Raw genomic sequence first — 19,353 nt, forward strand, 5'->3', positions numbered from 1 at the left:
ATAATTCCACAATTTCCCCATTCCCCCTGGACTTCCCTCAGCCCCCTTCTCTGGTTTATTTCAAAATAATATTATTTCCTGCATATTTCCTTTTTGCTCCTTTTTTATATTTTAACTTTTTATATTTTAACTATATTTGTGTAAATTTTGGTAATTGTAAATGATTACTCAAAACCTACTAGTGAGTCCAATTCTTTGCAGTGATTCTGTAAATAAGCCAAAAATGGTTCCCAGTCTTCCTTAAAGGATTTTTTTGTCCTTATTTCGAAGAGTGAACGAAGTGTTTAAAATATAGTGAATTTAAAGCTATTTATTTATAATGTATAATTTATAATTTAAACAAACAAACAAATAAATAAATAACTAGTTTGCATAATCTTATGTTATGTCATTTAACACATTTATGTATTGTCTTAAAGTAACTGAAGGTGGCCCTGGTTTTCATTACAGGACTTTAATTACAGGACCTTTAATTACAGAACAATGTTGCCATAAAAGAAATGTGCTTTGGAATTACAAAAATGCTGCACTGTAATTTCTTATCCCCAGCCTACAAGTGTCTGTATGGGATATTCTAACGTCACCTGAGAAGTGGAGACAAATTGGCACTTCAGATTACTATTGACTCAGTTTTCTTTTGTGAAATGATCAAAGCTGACACAGCTTCATTGGTTTAATTTAAAGAATGCCAACAAAAATCCTTAGCTGATGTTTATATCAAACATCAAATTTGGAAGTTCCAGCTATGCAGACCAAGCTGCAAGCAAGGGACGAAGCTCTACATGCGCCTTTTTCAACTGTTTGAAGTCTGAACAATTGGCAATCATGACTAAAATTCAAAGAACAGAAGAATTTGGGATTCCTCCTCCCAACCCTAGTTTTAAGTACCCATACACTGCATGGCATTTAAGACTCCTCTCCAGTCTGAACTAGCAGCTGTTTACAATATGACATAGAATTATATCAAATGTATCACTTCCTTGGAATTAGCTGAAATCAGTTATCAAGGATTTATTATTGTGTATACCCCAGTCTGGATGAATCGATCTTTGTTTGTTTGGGACAGATGAGTTATATAATTCTAAACTGAATTTGGTAGATTTTCTTTAGAAAAGTGGGAGGAAGAGAAATTTTAATAAATGTCAGTTTGGTGTATGTGTTAAGGGGTATGTAACATGAAACCTAATCAAAAGTCCTTCTGGATACAGTGGTGCCTCGCAAGACGAAAAGAATCCATTCCGTGAGTCTCTTCGTCTAGCGGTTTTTTCGTCTTGCGAAGCAAGCCCATTAGCGGATTAGCGGATTAGCGCTATTAGCGGCTATTAGCGGCTATTAAAGGTTTAAGGGATTAGCGGATTAGCTGCTAAAAGGCTATTAGCAGCTTAGTGCCTTAGAAAAAGGGGGTGGGGAGCGGAAAAAAACCCCCAGGAATCGCAAGACATTTTCGTCTTGTGAAGCAAGCCCATAGAGAAATTCGTCCTGTGAAGCACCTCCAAAACGGAAAACCCTTTCGTCTAGCGGGTTTTCCGTCTTGCGAGGCATTCGTCTTGCGGGGCACCACTGTACTTAAAAGCAGTTTTCTTGTTTACGGTCAATGAAAACCACCCCCAACGTCTTCTACCTTCTGCCATTTGACTGAGTCCTACTTGTAGTTGAGACAGCTCATTCAGTAGAGCATAAGACGAGACAATCTCAGGATCGTGGGTTTGAGCCCATGTTGAGCAAAAGATTCCTGCATCGCAGGAGGTGGAGTAGATGACCTTTATGATCCCACCTATGGAATTCTATGATTTTACTACTACTAAAAAATAAAAAAAAACCCAACAGGTAATTAAAATCCACGAATGGATTTTATGAAATCGTTAAAGCAGGGATGAAGAGCCCATGTAGTGTTGCTGCACTACAATTCATTATCCTTGACTACTGGCCATATTGACAAGGAGTGCTAAGAGTCCAGCTAACTATCCCTTCATCAGAGACTAATTCTTGACTTTCCAGCTTAACTTTTACACACTACCACTTGCGTTACAAGAACATGTATAAAAAATGTGATCAGAATAAAAGACCTAGACGACAACAGAATTTCTACATTGGAAGAATCTTACCTCAAAAATAAAAAGGATTGCATCTAGTTCTTCTCTCTGTGACTTGTGACCTAAATTCAAAAACAGGGTTGTTTTCAACAAATAAAGATAGTGAAAATAACTACAGTTCTGTAATAATAAACTATTACCGTTTTGAAATTTATGTTATTTTACCCAGCTGCCTAATAGGAAGAAATTTATCATATTTATAACCCGTCCTTCAACCCACAGGCACAGGGTGGGCAGGTACACAAATATGTCATTAAAATTCAACCCAAATACAAAATCATAAAACAAATTATTTTTACCATAAAACAGTTACGCAGGAAAAATAATAATTGAAATCAGCCGTCTCCAGAGACGGAAATGCAGAAATACATTTTCATGACATATAAAAATAGATAACATGAGAGATGCCCATATATCCAGTGGAAGGAGTTCCAGAGGGTCATAAGGGAGAAGGCACTCCTCCACAGCATCACACAACAAACTACAGTGGTGCCTCACAAGACGAAATTAATCCGTTCCGCGAGTCTCTTCGTCTAGCGGTTTTTTCGTCTTGCGAAGCAACCCTATTAGCGGATTAGCGCTATTAGCAGTTTAGCGGCTATTAGCGGCTATTAAAGGCTTAAGGGATTAGTGGATTAGCTGCTAAAAGGCTATTAGCATCTTAGCGCCTTAGAAAAAGGGGGTGGGGAGCGGAAAAAAATCTCCAGAATCGCAAGACATTTTCATCTTGCGAAGCAAGCCCATAGAGAAATTCGTCCTGCGAAGCGCATTGAAAAACGGAAAACCCTTTCGTCTAGCGGGTTTTCCGTCTTGCGAGGCATTCGTCTTGCGGGGCACCACTCTACTGTTGATGGAACCACAAACAGAGCCTGTCCTTCACACCTTAAGGCACAGGTTAGCAGGAGATGTACTCTTTCAAATGTTGGGGTCCCAAGCTGTTAAGGACTTTATAGGCCAGACTCAACTCTTTAAATCAGCTAGGCAGCAACACATGGTTTCACTTTGTGGCACCAGTAAGTAACCTGATAACTGCATTCTGCACCAGCTACAGTTTGTGGACTGTCTTCAAGGGCAGTCCCATGAAGAATGCACTGCAGCAGCCTAAACAATGAATCACCGGAACATCTAATAATATAGCTTGGTGTTCTGGGTTTTCCAAAATTTTGAACAGGGGAAATTTCCCAAGACAAATTTAGATAATTTGCACTGTAAATATTCCTGATGCCCAAGAGAAGGGGCAGCCAATATGCTGTCCTCTATCCGACCACCATCATTCCTGACCACTGCCCGGGGCTGCAGCATCTAGAAGATATCACATTGGCTACTCCTGCTCTAGAGAGTGATATAGTTTAGCATGTTTATTTTACTTCTTTTTAGTAAACCAAGTTAAAAACTTTGAACTTATCAGACCCAGCACACTGCAGAAGAAAATGAAGCACTGGCTGGTAATGCTAATGACATGTATGCAAAATGTAAAAATTAAAATCAAAGTCAAACATTTTAATAAAAATTCTTACCTTTCTGTTTAAGACTAATTTCAATAGTCACAAAATTTTCAAAAAAGATGTAATATATATGTGAAAAATGTAGGTCGAAAAACTGCTTAAGATCGATAGATTCTGCATTTTCTGCAAAACAAACAAAATATAATTTCATTGTTACCCAGCACTACAAAACACTTAACACTCCTGAATGACAATAGAAAAATCAGTTAATAATTACATTACAAACATGAGTAACTAGTTATATAACCTTCTATACCCCCTTATATTTTTACAGAGATAGTTTAGGGGTTTTATGTCACAGCTGCAGCTAGGCCAAATTAACTGAGAAAAGGAGACATATTTGGGGAAAATAATTTTCCCCAAAGAAGTTCTAAGCATGGTCCCAATTTTTCCTTTGGAGTCCACCTTGATTTCAAGCTGGTCATGCAAAGGAAGGCAGGAAGTAAATCACAGTGTCCAGAGTGTCCCAGTAATAACCTTAGCAACAGATACCAGGCACTGCGAAAAGTACCATTTTTAAATGCTGCCGAAGGGACCTCCAAAATAAACCCATGCCACACAGAAAGTGGTGATGGAAGAAGAAATTGAAGTAGGGAGTGCCATGGTCAGATGGAAATCTACAAAAATTGTGATTTAAACACAGTGTGGCAGAAGAGATTGATAGGTGGCAGCAGATACCATTACCCAAGTGGATGTGGTCTAAAGAAAATGGCCTTGCAAGTTATTTGGAGAGACTGGAGTGTATAATTAAGCCCGCAGGCCAAAGATTCCCCACTGCTGCTATGTACACTTACTTAAAAGTAACTCCCCATTTAACTCAATTGAACTTACTTATCAGAAGACAGGCACAGAGTTTAATATGCAATTATTTCCTACATCAATACATAGCAAAACACTTAACTGTCACCTTTAGAGAATTCTCTAATCTGGATTCTCTGTTTACCCATGCTATGTATATTTGCCCAATATAAATGCCATGTAGAAGTTCATCAGTGAAGAAGGGGGTAGCTTTTGCAGTGCAATACAAGAGCACAATACTAGGAACAATATGTTCACATAATGAAAAGATATACAGAAGGAGATCAAACTAAGAGAATGTAACAAACAAAATGTGAATTACTGACGATATTTTAATGATCTTTTAACAAGTCGGAAAAAGCCATTATTAACAACATGTTGTGGTGCACATAACACATCACTGCACAAATGATGTTATAGGTTTCAACAACAAAAAAATCCTCCCTCCAATTCAATGCCTATTCAAAAGCAGCAAATCTTGAGGGCTATTTCAGTGATTTTTTATTTTTTTTTTGCAAGTTTGCAGGGAGGGGTTTACTGGGGAGTAGCAGTACTCTTCCTGGTTGCCATCAAGAGGAATTTCACCACCAAAACCGACAGCTACATCAAAACAAAATTCAACAGAAAAAGAAATGCTGCTGCTAAGTGAAAAATGTCTCCCTCTTTCCAGTTCTGCACTGAAAATTCTCAGATCTTATCTTCCTGCTGCAGAACCTTGACTGCTCACCGCAAGCCATTCCTCTGAGTTGGAGGACCCTCCAGAATAGCATGGGATGTAGCTTCTGGGGGTGCAGATGGGGTGGAAAACAAATCTGCACAAGCAGAAGTGCCTTCAACTCAAACAAGGGCTTAAAGCACTGTCCTGATTATGTAAACTATGACAGCAATTTCCCAAAGATGACATAGCCACTATGATATATGGAACCCTATGCACATCCATAGGTCCTATTGAAAGTTTGAGAGATCGTAAAAACTATAACCACTTTCAAAAATACACATTCAGAAGGTGACAAACCAGACTGGATCTCCTAAATGCACTTCTTTGTGTAAATGTGGGCACCTGTAACTATCTTCAGTCAGGCATACGGTACTTTCATGAACTGCACACACTTTTTAACTTTAAGCTAGACCTTCTGTTTGAATTCCTCTTCAAATCAATCAGAAAAAGCAAACACTTAGGCAGTAGCCCAGTTTCAGTAATTTGTAGCTAAGGATAAAACTACGTGAAACCATTTATTTACACTAGGGAAGTTATGGGGGAGTTGGATTTTAAAAAACAGGTGAACGGAAGGTTGCTATAGATTCCCCTGCAATTTACCTCCCCACAGTCTGTGCACCTCCCCCCCCCCCCCGCACCGTACCAATTCCCCACAGTTCATAAAAAGTTGGGAAGCAAATTATACATTTATTCTTGTGCTGTTTTTGGATAATATAAAAAGTTCAATTCTAACAACTCATACAAATAATACGAAAATTAGCATGTTAAAGCTTTGGTAATGTCACAAGGCAGAATTGATTTTTCTAATTTAGTGTTATTGTGCCACAAACTTTCATGGACTAGAACTCACTCATCAGATGAATGAAACATTGCTGTCATTTTGCAAAGATAGATGTAATGTGTGCATGAACACAAGAAGAGAGAAGAAAATGTTAACTTTAGGCCCAAAGGCAATGAGATGCAAGCATGACACATCTCTGCAAAGCTCAAAAGTATGTAAGGTTAAGTAGTGACTATTAACAGCAGCAATCAGCATTGCTATGAATACTGTGTTATGTTAAATTACACTGGGCAACAATTTTTTACTTTTTGAATGTTGTCTAGATTTCTACAACTGCTTTAGGGTATTTTTGCACTGCTGAATCAGGAAATGGCATCCGTTTCTCTCCACCAGGTCAGGTTTTTGTGCTATGTTGATCTGAAAAAAAATCAGACCTTGTGACAAAATCGATTACATTTTTGTGGCATTATCAGCTGATTTGTGTCAACACATATCATCCTAAATATGTTTTTAAGAGAAAAAAATGTTTTTCCAACAACATATATTGATTACCTGATAGAAACATAGATTACTGTAAACTGAATGGTGGGCATTGATAAAGGTAAAGGTAAACACGTAAATTGCATGTTGTTCACCATTTTTCAAACTTCAGGGCTTGAACTTCCGTTTCTTGGAACTCCTGGAATGCTCAGAGGCAGGGAGGTCTCTCTTCAGAGTCCAACAGTAGTCAGCCATCATGACTGCATCCCAGCGACCCTGATACTGGTCTCCATCTCTTTCATGTCCTGATGAAATCTCTCCCCCTGCTCGTCAATCATTGAACCCAGGTTCTCAGGAAACCGGTCCATATGTGAAAATAGGTAGTGCATCTTGACGCTCATGTTGCAGCCCAGGTTTCTGAAAGCAGTCAGCATGTTGTTGACAAGTTCTGTGTAGTTTCTGGCCTTATTGTTGCCCAGAAAGTTCTTCACTACCAGAACAAATGCCTTCCACGCTTCCAGTTCCACTTCGTTCATTGAGTTTCCGAACTCTGGATCTCTGGTGAGCTGACGGATTTGAGGACTGTCAAAGAAGCCAGCTTTCAACTTCTCCATGGTCAATCCTGGAAAAGCCTGGCACAGGTAAGTGAAGCAGTCACCATCCTTGTCCAGAGCCTTGGTGAACTGCTTGATTAAGCCGAGCTTGATGTGCAGCGGTGGGAAGAGTATTCTGCCTCTGTCCACCAGAGGGTCGTTGATGACGTTCCTTTTTTTGCAAGGCACCAATTCCTCCCGCACAGACCAGTCCTTCTTCGTGTAATGCTGAGCACGGTCCCTACTATCCCACATGCACAGAAAACATGGGTACTTGGTGAAGCCAGACTGTTGTCCCAACAAAAAGTTCACCATCTTCAGGTCAACACAAATAAACCGCTTATGCTGATCATAACCAATTTTCTCCAGCACATACTTCACCGCTTCATAGTTCTCCTTCAGTGTAGTCGAGTGAGCCAGGGGTATAGAGGCAAACTGGTTGCCGTTGTGTAGCAGAACACATTTCAGTGATCGCTTGCTGCTGTCAATGAACAGTCTCCAATCTTTGGGTTCGTACTGTGGCACTCCAAGCTTGAGCAGAAGCTGCGCAATATCTGCACAGTACACCAAGTCCTTCTCTTCTGAGAAAAAATGGCGGTACTCTTGATGCCTGTTGCGGAAGAAGCTGATGTGAGCACTGTCAGAGAGGAGGTTTTTTTCCTTCAATCTGGATGCCAACAGTTCGGCAGAGTCCTTTGACAAGCTGAGGTCGCGAACTAGATCATTCAACTCCTTTTGGGAAAATGGATGTCGAGCATCATCTTCAAGAACCACTTCTTCTTCATGTCCTTCAACACTGGAGGCATCTTTGTCACTAATGTCAGGAAGTTCTCCGAAGATAGGCACTGGAATTTCATCACAATGAGCTACAGGACGACGTGCTGATTGAAGATCAGGATACTTGAGGCTGCTCCGGTTCTTTCTGTTGATCCCAGCCACATCAACAGCGCAGAAGTAGCAGTCAGTGACATGGTTTGTCGGCTCCCTCCAAACCATGGGAATTCCAAAGTTCAGACTCCTCTTGCCATTGGTCCACCCACGTAGAGTCTCGGTGCATGCCTTGCACACCATGTGTGGCGCCCAAGCTTTATCCTGGTCACCAAGTTTAATACCAAAATAAGCATGGTAAGCAACTTTATGCTTTGCCGCACCAATTTATGGAAGATTTCGAGGTTTTATGACTTCAAACTGATCCCTTTTCGACATAATCACCCAGAACTATCGGACCTGAATACTTCTTGTCATTAAAATAATCATTTCCAATCAAAACAGTTATTCGACATGGCATTTTACCCCCACCAACTTCATCTAAAATGCTCCACACAGGCGTACATGTGAACAAAAACATAAAAAAACGACATGTGGCCATAGCTCAAAAACTTGACCTGATTGAGCAAAACCAATGTGATTTTTGGATTCAGCGCATCAGATTCGTCCTAAATCAACTGAAAAAATGCAGACAACAAATTTGTTGTTGACCAGTGTTATCTGTATATAGCAAGAGAGAGGTCCCTGGCCTCTAGCATGCAAGGACCAAGAATGGGTGGTAGAATTAGTACATAAATTGGACGTGAGTCATATTTGACAAGATTCTATAGACGTTGACCTGGCATAACTCTAAGGAGTTTCTGTTAAAACGTTGATCTTTACTTGGTCACTGCAGTTAGGCTATAACGTCATTGCTTTACTCAGTAGAGTCTACTCTACTGCAATAGAGCTTTAAGCCAATTCTTGATATATTTCTGTAGCACAGAATAGCAATTACTAACCACTGCCCTCAGGAGGCCTCAGTTCCTTGCAGCCAAAGTTTAAGTGGCCCCTGAAGACTTGTTTATTTGGCCACGTTTGTTGTTACTGTGTTTTGTTGGTCCTCTGCCTTTGATTTTATCTGATGTTGCTTTCATGTATTGTTGATCAGCCGCTTTCTTTTGAGCGTTTTTCACAGTGAGCTGCCTTGTGAGGGCTCACCCAAAGATAGCATGGCAGAAATTTATTTAAAACAGTTTGGCTAAGAAAAATGGATTGTCAGGAAGCGATTTCAAGCAACCTAAACAATAGAAAGGATAGGCCCAACCTTCAGAGTTGGAGGGTTATTGCATTAGGGAGCTGTTTGCGAGATCAGACACCGTACTTGGCAGGAGCTTTTGTTTATGCTAACATTCGGGAGGCATATGTAGATATTAATAACTGTTCCTTTATTGTTGCCATGCAATGTGAGGCAGACTTCTGCCTAGATTCCAATACAACCTCCAGTTTAGCAGCCTCATACGGACTTGATGATGATAATTAAAACCACTGTGCCAAATGCCAAGTAGCACAATAAAAAAGGAAAAACTTTGGTATTTGATTAAATCAATTTTTAGGGGGAGTGCAGACATTTAGACTTTTTTTCCAAAACAAACACCTCAACATTTAATGCCTAGCTCATACATACTTTGTTGTAGTCCTGTCATATGCATTTGGACTGATCTAGGTTCTCCTACAGCTATGGCTTATCAATAGATTGATAAATACCTGAAGGACCACCTCTCTCCATATGGACCTGCTCAGACCCCGAGATCATCCTCTGAGGCATGTTTGTGTGTGCCTCTTCCATGAGAGGCTCAGAGAGTGGAAACACAAGATGGGCCTTTTCTGCAGCGGCTCCCGTTTGTGGAATGCTCTGCCCAGGGAGGTTTGGCTGGCACCTTCATTTAGGTGTCAGGCGAAAATGTGCCTCTTTAACCAGGCCTTGGGCTGATTGACATCTAATGCCCTTTTAAATGTGTTGTGGGAAGGGAGATTATTGGGTTATCTTTATTTTATTTTTATTGCTTCTTTCGTGCTTTTTATACTGTAATTTTATGTTTCCAACCACCCTGAGATCTATGGGTGTATGGGCAGTATACAAATTTAATGAACAACAAACAAACAAACAAACAAACAAACAGCACTCCAGGGTTTCAGACTGGGATATTTTCCAGTCCTACCTGGAGATGGTAGAAGTTGAACCTGGGCCCTCCTGCATACAAAAGATGTGCTATGGCTCTTTCCTGCTCGTTTTTTGTGTGAATATCACTGTGCATTATGGGCCCTCTCCTTCAGCCTATTCTCTTACCCGCTCCTTTTTCTAACACCAATGGCACTTTAAAAAATAATAATGTTGGGGTAAGTGACACAAGATAAGCATGAGTCACACACACACACACACACACACAGAGAGAGAGAGAGAGAGAGAGAGAGAGAGAGAGAGAGAAACCATCCCTAGACATGGCATTTTACATAGCAAAAGACATAGGGTTGTAGCCAACAGCATTATTCAGCTGATGGTAGGCTTCTGTCAGTGTAAGGAAGAAGAAAACCATTTTCAGCTATTCTTCCTCTCCCTGAAGCCACCCCCCCCCGGCAAAAAAAAAGAAAAGAAAAAAAGATCAGCTCTGGATGGTCCCGGGAAGTAAAGGGGAAGGGAGAATCACTAACTGTTTGCAGGGTCAGGGGCTGCAAGGCAGAGTGGGAATATCCAAAAATTGCTTTCATCTCCATTCTGGTGATGGAAGCCTTACCATCAGCTATACTACCCATTTAATACAACCCATTGCTCTCTCCTAGCACCGCACCAAACTGAATACTTGTAAACAGCTTTTCACAACAATGCTATTTTAATCAGTTGGCCGGGTGTGCGTGGGTGGTGGTGGTGGTGGTATTACAGCATTTAAACATCTGGACAAACCTAAAGCACTCATTTAGATAAATGCTAAAAATCTAATTTGTGCATAAAAAAGGTAAAGGACCCCTGACAGTCGCGAACGGCTCTGCGGTTGCGGCGCTCATTTCACTTTACTGGCTGAGAGAGCCAGCCTTTGTCCGCAGACAGTTTTTCCGGGTCATGTGGCCAGCATGACTAAGCCGCTCCTGGCAAAACCAGAGCAGGGCACAGAAATGCCATTTACCTTCCCGCCGAAGTGGTACCTATTTATCTACTTGCACTGGTGGGCTTTTGAACTGCTAGGTTAGCAGGAGCTGGGACAGAGCAATGGGAGCTTACTCTGTTGCGGAGATTCAAACTGCCGACCTTCTGATCCGCAAGCCCTAGGCTCAGTGATTTAGACCACAGTGCCACCCACATCCCAATTTGTGCATAGAATTATTATTATTAATTTATACAGCACCATGAATATGCATGGCACCTTACAGAGTAACACCACGAAGACAGATCTTTTACAATATAGAATTCAAGATACGGGAGGCAACAGGGGGAAGGAATGAAAATTAAGACAGTGGTAAACAAAGAACTTAAGTTCTTCCATTTGCTGTATGGAGCAGAATACTGTGATGACATCCATTATAGAAACCTGGATAATGCATGTATATATAGGTATATTTATCCTCAAGCATATGTGGCTTTATTGCTCATTTCATTGACACGGGTAGGACAGAAGTAAACAACTTGGTGAAAGCAATCAGCAAACAACCTTAATGCATAATTTTAAGCATTTCCTTTCCACTGCTGTGTCTATTTATATTTAGTAAGCCCCCTGCAATACACTATAATGATCTTTGAACAGATGGTAGGGTTTGTTTTATAAAAAAAAAAGTGGGGAGGTGTGGAAATTTTTATTTGGAGTAGTATCATAATGTAATGAGAATTCTCTGTCAGCACAGAAGCAACCTAAAGGTTTCATACAGAATGCTTTTGATACAAGTACTTATCATCATGTGGCTTCACTCTGACATGCAAATACAGCACAAAATACAGGCATGTGCACACTCACTAGCACTAGAAGGTCACTATCTCAAATGTAGTTTATGTTCACTTGTGTGTTGTTTTTTGCTTAAACCGTTTAGATTTTGTTCTAAATAAAACAAAATTCAAGGAGGTGGGGAAGGAGCTACATTCCCATGTTAAAGCAACAGAGTGCTTTGCCTACTTTTGCAGTGCCAGGGGAATCTGCCACACAGATGTCCATCTGTGAACAACATCTACTTATCTACAGTGGCAAATTTCAGTTTGGGTTATTATGAATCTTTTCCCTTACCTTGATTTGGATGTGGAACTATGCTGTTAGGCAGGTGTGGTCTCCCATGTGTGTGTGTGTGTGTGTTTTGTATGTTTGTGTGTGTTTTAAATGGATTGGCTGCCTTGCAGTTTGATTCCCTCCCCACTGTAACTCTTGTCATGCACCCACTTGGCAAATGCACATTTTAGGTAAAGAGTGCATGTAAGTAGGAAAATGATACTTCTGATTCTTCAATATAACATGCTTTTAAAAAATGGTCCTGGGAGATATTTGCAATGTTTTATAATGCACTGCCATCCAGATATACACTTGGAACTTTGAGGGGTGGGGGGCTTCATTCTGCAGTAAGTACAACATTGCCCTGTTTTCAAAATTCTGAAGCTACTTCATCAGAGAATAATACTGGGAAGTTAAGTCACCCACAATTTCTGGAAAATCATTTTCCTAATCTCATTTCAGGTTTGCTGCATCTTATTATACAAGCAGACCTTTTGTATTTGCCCTTCCCAGACGATCCTGCAGGCCAGAAATTAGACCAGATGGAGGAAATTGAAGGATGATCTAGGTACAACAATAAATAAGTAGTCCTTTCCTTTTTCATACCCTTGAGACCCCCTTCAAAAGAAGCAATAAAAGATTGCTAAAATCCAGGATGGTAAATACTTTCCTGCTCTTTCACGTGTCTGGGCAAGCTCTATGCCCTAGCCTAGACAGTTTCAACCTTGTTGATATACAGGCAAGTATGAGAATACAGAGTAACTTTGCTGCATGGCTTACTCAACAGGGTCAGCAAGTGCAGCCCCACTGCCTGCTGCACACAACTGTGAATCATGTGAGGCAGAATGACCAAAGAGGGCTTTTTAGCTTCTCAGATGGTTATGTTCCAGTATACTAGCCTGTGTTGACAAAGGGGTGGTATTGCTTTCATGCTCATGTGTAAAATCAGGAGCTATTATACAACCATGGTAAAATATTTTAAATATTCTATAAAGCCACTGGGGAGGCAGCAGTTTATCTTCCTGTCTCCCATATCACCTTCTTTTTAAAAAAATATTTTGTCATGCCATTTGTTAGCAAGGGCAGGGGTGAGAGCTGCTTGCCTCATAACCCTAAAGCAGTCAGCGGCAAGGCAAGGCAAACAGCAGGAAGCATTGTGTCCAACACTCTCCAACATTCATATACAGGTTTTATTTCTCTCCTGTGGATTCCATGTGATTTGCCCAAATGGAAGGTAAAAGAAACAACATACTGTATTCCCATACAGACTACAAACGCTCCATTACAATTAGTTTAAGCAGGAGAAGGTGACTACAGCTACAAGGTTTAATTGATTAATCATATATTTCTTGCTTCAGAAATATTATCTTTGCCCATATACAAATTGAATTGATTACTCAACTAAAATTTGTTTTAAATGGTTTGAAGCTCTAGAAGCAACTAAATTTCTTGTGGCAGGAATGGTTCCAAGAAAAATCCCAAAGAGGACAAATTCTCAAAGTGCCAATATGTTCTACAGTGCACAATATATTTCTGAATTAAGAAATCCTTTCATTGGGGTAACCTACACTTCTTATTACCTATCCAGAAAAATAAACTTCTGCAGCTTTCTCCTCTGCTGAATTCTTTTATGGTTCCAACTCAGGAATGGTTCCAAGTAAACAGGAATAGTCAGCAAAATTTGGCTAATTAAATAATACAGTATATGGCTTTTTAAATTGTGGGGTGAGTGTGTATTGCTTCTGTTTGTTATTATGTTATGTATTTTTGTGTTTTTATATTGTAAACTGCCCTGTGTCCCGCAGATGAGGAGTATAGAAATTTAACAAATAAATTAAAAATAAAATACAGTAAGACCAGTGATGTGGGGTGGCATATCCAAAACGGAAAAGACTAGAATATAATGCAACTCAAATCTAAAATCAAAGCTGGAAAACGTGGCAAAACTGCTTCCTTCCCTGTTTCACTTACAAAAGCTAAGCAACCCCATTTGATGCAACCCTTTGAATATAACATTTAAAAACACACTTAATAGCAAAACTCTAATATGCTTATGCAGAAGAAAGGCAATTTAGTTTCAACTCGACTTATTCCCATGCAAGTTTACATAGGATTGCAGCCTAAATAAATTTTACTGCTCTGCCTCCCATCCCCCAACAAATCACATATAGGAGTTCCAATACCTTTAGCCATTGGGGGGGGGGGGGGAAATGTGAGATATTTAGATATTTTTCAGCATGCAAAATTAACATGACATAGTATTTTTGTAGTATGCCAGACTTTGACTCTGTAGCCAAACTAATGCCAGTTCAACATTTTTCAGAAGACTCACAGTATTCTATAGGACTGGTCATACATTATAACACTGCAATGAGCAACTTTTCAAAACACTGACAGAAAGGGTCAGGAGTCCCTATTGCCACTTTTCAGAGAAGTCTCTGTTTAAATCATGGATCAACTTATCACCTCCAAAGTAAACCTCTGATACAGTGGATCCAATTTCAAAGGCTAGGAATGTACAGACTTCCTGAAAGCCACAAATAAAATCAGAATGAAAAGTAACAGGTGTGGTACTACCTGAATACACAATATATATTTCATAGACAATATGTATTTCAAAATAGTAAATGGCAAATGCTTTGCAATGCAAATGTGACAAAAAGTACTTGATGTTTCATTCATGAAACAATGAATTTCTGTACAATAAATAAATTTAAAATAATTTTGCTTTAAGCACACAGTTCTTTCATCAGGAATACAGTGGTACCTCGGGTTAAGTACTTAATTCATTCCGGAGGTCCATACTTAACCTGAAACTGTTCTTAACCTGAAGCACCACTTTAACTAATGGGGCCTCCTGCTGCTGCCGCACCGCAGGAGCACGATTTCTGTTCTTATCCTGAAGCAAAGTTCTTAACCTGAAGCACTATTTCTGGATTAGTGGAGTCTGTAACCTGAAGTGTATGTAACCTGAAGCATATGTAACCCAAGGTACCACTGTAATACAATGCACAGTTAACATCCATATGAGTTTCAAAATAGTAGACAATGTAACTACCGGAAACATCTTTACAAACTTACTCTTCTGAGAAGTGTAACTTCCAATTGATCTGATCAATATGCATAAAATGAAACATGATCATTGTTGTGGGCAAAGAGAAATGTTCTCATTGGAGGTTTCACAATAAAGTAACACTGTTCCTTCAGAGTCTTGTTAAAATCCAAGCCTGTGTCAAAAGGCTTCTGCTTTTGGTAGCCAGTGTTAAGCCTCTAACTGAGAATGAGATTAAGAGCTGGCTTTTTAAAATGTTGATTTAAAAAAAATGGAAAATTGATTGTATGTTTCTAACCCTGTAACCCATTCAAAGCCTTAGGGATAGTGTCGCTAAAGAGTTCAAATAACTGAGTGAGACTGGATCTTTTTTTATATAACCCCACACTTTCAAATAAAACACTCCATCCACTATAGCACTCTGGTACCACAAAATATTTAGATAGGCTGTGATTCAGAGAACACCTTTAAAGGATGTGCTTCTCTCCTACTCAAGAACTGCATCAGAAACTGCTTTTAATATTTCCTACTTTAAAGTCAACTTATCAAGTGGCATCTAGGCCTATTGTGCTTGCTGGGCTGAAAGGTTTTATCCAAAGAGTAGGACAGAAACTGCTTTAAAATATATCATGCAAACAAGTATTTCTGGGCAAACAGAGGTCATTTCTATGGTATCCTTTGAAATGCAGCTACAATCAGTGGGTTTGATCCAGCAATGCTGCTCTGTGAGCAAAAGGGCTTTTCCTGACTTAGCACAAAAAAGCAAAGTGCTTCTTGTAGTGCTAAGCATTCTACGATCTGCTCCACAATGTCTCAAAAAGGTGCTAGCACAATGACTCGTGCAATCTCTTACACAGAGCCACAAAAAAATAATAATCTCAAGATGCATGCAACCCAAGTCATTGTGTATTCTCTTACACAACATCTTTTATATCTCAGAGGATGACCTCCAAATCATCCTAAATATCTTTGCAGCAGCTTATGGAAAACTTGGCCTATTGCTCAATATCCAAAAAACCAAAATGCTGCACCAACAAGCACAAAATGACCCCTCTACAGCACCACAAATCCAACTTAATGGTATAATGTTGGAAAGCACTGATCACTTTTCCTACCTGGGCAGTTATGTTTCAACAAGAGCAGACAGCATCGCCTGAGCTGTGTGAGTCTCCCTACTGAATCACAGAGTGTTGAGGGCCAGGACATTTGCAGAGAAACCAAAATGCTTGTTTACAAAGCTATTGTACTACCAACTTTACACTTGTGAAACATGGACCACTTATAAACGCCATCTACAACTCTTTGAAATATTCAATCAATGGTGTTTCAAAAAATTTTTACACATCACTTGGGAAGACAGGTGAACTAATGTCAGCATACTGGAAGAAGTAAAGGTCACTAGTGTCAAAGCAATGATTCTTCGACATCAACTTTGTTGGACTGGTCATGTTGTTCGGATGCCTGATTATCGTCTTCCAAAGCAACTACTCTATTCCCAACTCAAGAATGGAAAGCGAAATACCAGTGGACAACAAAAGAGATTTAAAGATGCTCTCAAGGCAAATCCTTAAAAATGTAACATAAACACTAAATGACTAGGAAACACTGGCCTGCAAGCGCTCCAACTGGAAAACAGCCTTTACCAAAGTGTCATAGACTTTGAAGAAGCACAAACTCAGGGCGAAAAGGAGAAACTGGTTAAGAAGAAGGCATGTTTGGCAAACCCTGACTGTGATCAACTCCTGCCCAGAAACCTATGCCCCCACTGTGGAAGGACATATGGATCCAGAATTGGCCTCCACAGTCACTTACGGACTCACTGTTAAGACCGTGTTCATGGAAGACAATCTTATAGCTACAAGTGATCACCAAAGAAGATGATGATTCTGGATTGTTTTATATGATGTTCTAATGTGTTGCAAACCACTATGAGCTTTTTTAAAAATCTATATAGAGAGGTATAGAAATGAAAATAATTAATAATAAATGCATAAATTACAATACTGAATACTAGCAGGGTTCTCTCCATTAGATACCCTAACACACACACACACACACGTGTGTGTGTGTGTGTGTGTGTGTGTGCGCGCGCGCTTGTGTATCACCAGCTGCTGATTCTGTCAATTGTAAGCTGATATACAGGCTTGCATATGAAAGCTTCAGGATACAATCCAACTCTCATTTTCCTGGGAGTAAGGCCCAATGGTTAAAGTGTGACTTAGGTTTGAGTAAACATGCATAGGACTGCAACTCTGATGAAGACTCAAGTAATTTGAAACATTTTTTATTCTGCATTTTATCATACACTTGCCATAAAGTACTCATCTTAAATAAGCTGACACCTGCAAAACCAACAGAATGAAAACTCATCATGAAAACATGTGGAATAATGCACTTCAATCAAGCATGAGTGAGTAACAAGTTTGTAGAAAAAAAGCAGTCAGATCCAATGCTATCAAACCCTTGGGCTTACACAGTCAAAACAAGTATCTGAGTTCCTGCCTCAGGGATTAGTTAATTAAGATTAGCTAATTTATGCTGCCCCTTCCCACACCACAATACTAGAACTCTATAATATGTTATGTTTATTTTAATGAATGTCACCAACCAAAGACAGCAATCTCAATACATATTTTCATCAAAATGGACCACAAATGGAAACAAGTAATGAATCTCTGTATCAGAGCCCATCCAAATGTTCACTTCCTGCAACTTTTCATAGTCTTAGGCAGGTGCTGGAATGCACTAGTAGAAAAGCAGGAAGCTTCCTGGGGCAGATTTGCCCGAATACACTCTTGAGCTGAAGACAAGATCCCAAACTGCATGGATAGAACAATTTGTGTCCCTAACTTTCAGCTTTGTGTTCGCAGAGACTGCACAGCCTGAAGTAAGTACTACTCTGGGCAGTAAGCATAAGAAGACAAGAAACCCTACACCAGATTCCACAAAGTTAATACATTCTAGACATGCCCAAACACAAACTCAAAGCACAGGGCTGACAACCATCCCAATTGCACCTATGAAAGCAGCATATTTATCCAGCAGTCAACAACCCCCAAAACATTATCGCAACACAGGGTGCAAAGCAGGTTGCCTCATCTTAATATATGCAAGGCAAGTCAGGCATGGGTGTGTGTGTGTGTAAATAGCATGGGCGTGTGTAAAAACAGGCAGCTGGTGGATATTTTCATCACTCTGCAGGTATTCCTCGCCTGTCATTTCCCACAGTGCCATCAGTGTCCGGGTTGTCATGCCAACAAAAGAGTTGGGATGGAGCTTCTCCTCACCTCTCGCCAAGAACGCAGCTGCTCCCCAACCTCAAAGCACCCCAAGCACCGTCCAGCCTCTCTTTCCCACCCACCTCTAGCAAAGATAATGCAGGGAGGGGAGAGGAGGAGGAGAAAGCTCTCGGGACGGCCTCCCCCCTCGCTCGGGCACCAGCCCAGCAAGGGCTTCTCCAACCCGGCCTCTTTCCTTGCAACCAAGGTCCCCCCCCTCCCCGCCCCCCTCCAGACCCTCAGCAGCTAGCAGGGCCTCGGGGCCCCCGCCTCCCCTTCCTCACCGATAACGACGCGCAAGTGCTTGAGGCGGGTGAGCGGGTCCTTGCGGGTGTCCAGCACCTTCTGCGTGGATTTCCGCACATCGCCGTGAGGCTTCTTGGAGAACATCCCGCCTGCGGGGGCCCCGGGGCGGGCAGCCGCGCTGTTGTCCTCGCCGACGCCCTCCCCGTACAGTCGACGCCGCCGGGACCCCCCGGCGAAACCTGAGGTGCGCTGCGGCCTCCGGATCCGCGCCCCCGGTCAGCGCAGCCTACATAGCAGGCGGCGGCGCTCCGAGGCTCCGAAGGGGCGGGTGCGGCCGGCGCACTCGAAGCTCTCGGGCGCGCGGGGTTGGTGAAGGGAGGGTTGGCGGCGGCTGTGGCGAGGTAGGCAGGGCTGGCTTAGGGCTTGTCGCTCCGCAGCACCGCGTTACTCCTCCTCCTCTCTCCTCCCTTACTCTCCGAGCACTGCCCCCCCCCCAACGTTTCACGACAGCCGTCAGGTGCGAATTCCAGGCTTCCCATGGCAACCGCCTTCGCTCTGACGTCATAGCCGGGGGACTCAAAGGGAAGGCGGTTCTTCCGGCGTCGCCTTCGTTTACGTGCTGGGGGAGCCTCGATCAGTGGGGTCTCGTGAGGGCGGAGGAGGAGAGTGGCGTGGTTTATTGGCGCTCGGACGTCGAGGCTGCGACCACCTGCAGCCGAGAGGCTTGTGGCACCCTGAAAGCTTGACGAACTTCCTATGGCGTGATCTGCAATACATTTGTTGGTCTTTTGGGTGCCGCCAAGCCCCTTTGCAGT

The 19,353-nt window shown here is 41.4% G+C and overlaps 1 protein-coding gene across 21 annotated transcripts in view; it reads right to left on the reverse strand.

Moving 5' to 3' along the window:
- RALGAPA1 (Ral GTPase activating protein catalytic subunit alpha 1) overlaps nucleotides 1-19,111 on the reverse strand; it is a 123,143-nt gene extending 104,032 nt beyond the window's left edge. For 15 of the 21 annotated variants that reach the window (XR_014514051.1, XM_083451544.1, XM_083451541.1 and 12 more), the window contains exons 1-3: nucleotides 18,577-19,045; nucleotides 3,611-3,721; nucleotides 2,106-2,155 (exon numbers count right to left, since the gene is read on the reverse strand). Coding sequence is in view for 19 of the 21 variants with exons in the window: in XM_083451544.1 (XP_083307670.1) it covers nucleotides 2,106-2,155; nucleotides 3,611-3,721; nucleotides 18,577-18,682 (267 nt within the window). In the remaining 2 variants the exon portion in view is untranslated. Of the gene's footprint in view, nucleotides 1-2,105; nucleotides 2,156-3,610; nucleotides 3,722-18,576 lie in introns of all 21 variants that reach the window. The other 6 variants (XM_083451535.1, XM_083451550.1, XM_083451536.1 and 3 more) reach the window with 3 other exon arrangements.
- Nucleotides 19,112-19,353: the final 242 nt, after the last annotated feature.

This window comes from Podarcis tiliguerta, assembly GCF_965153285.1.
Source record: "Podarcis tiliguerta genome assembly, chromosome: 1".
NCBI classification, from domain to species: domain Eukaryota; kingdom Metazoa; phylum Chordata; class Lepidosauria; order Squamata; family Lacertidae; genus Podarcis; species Podarcis tiliguerta.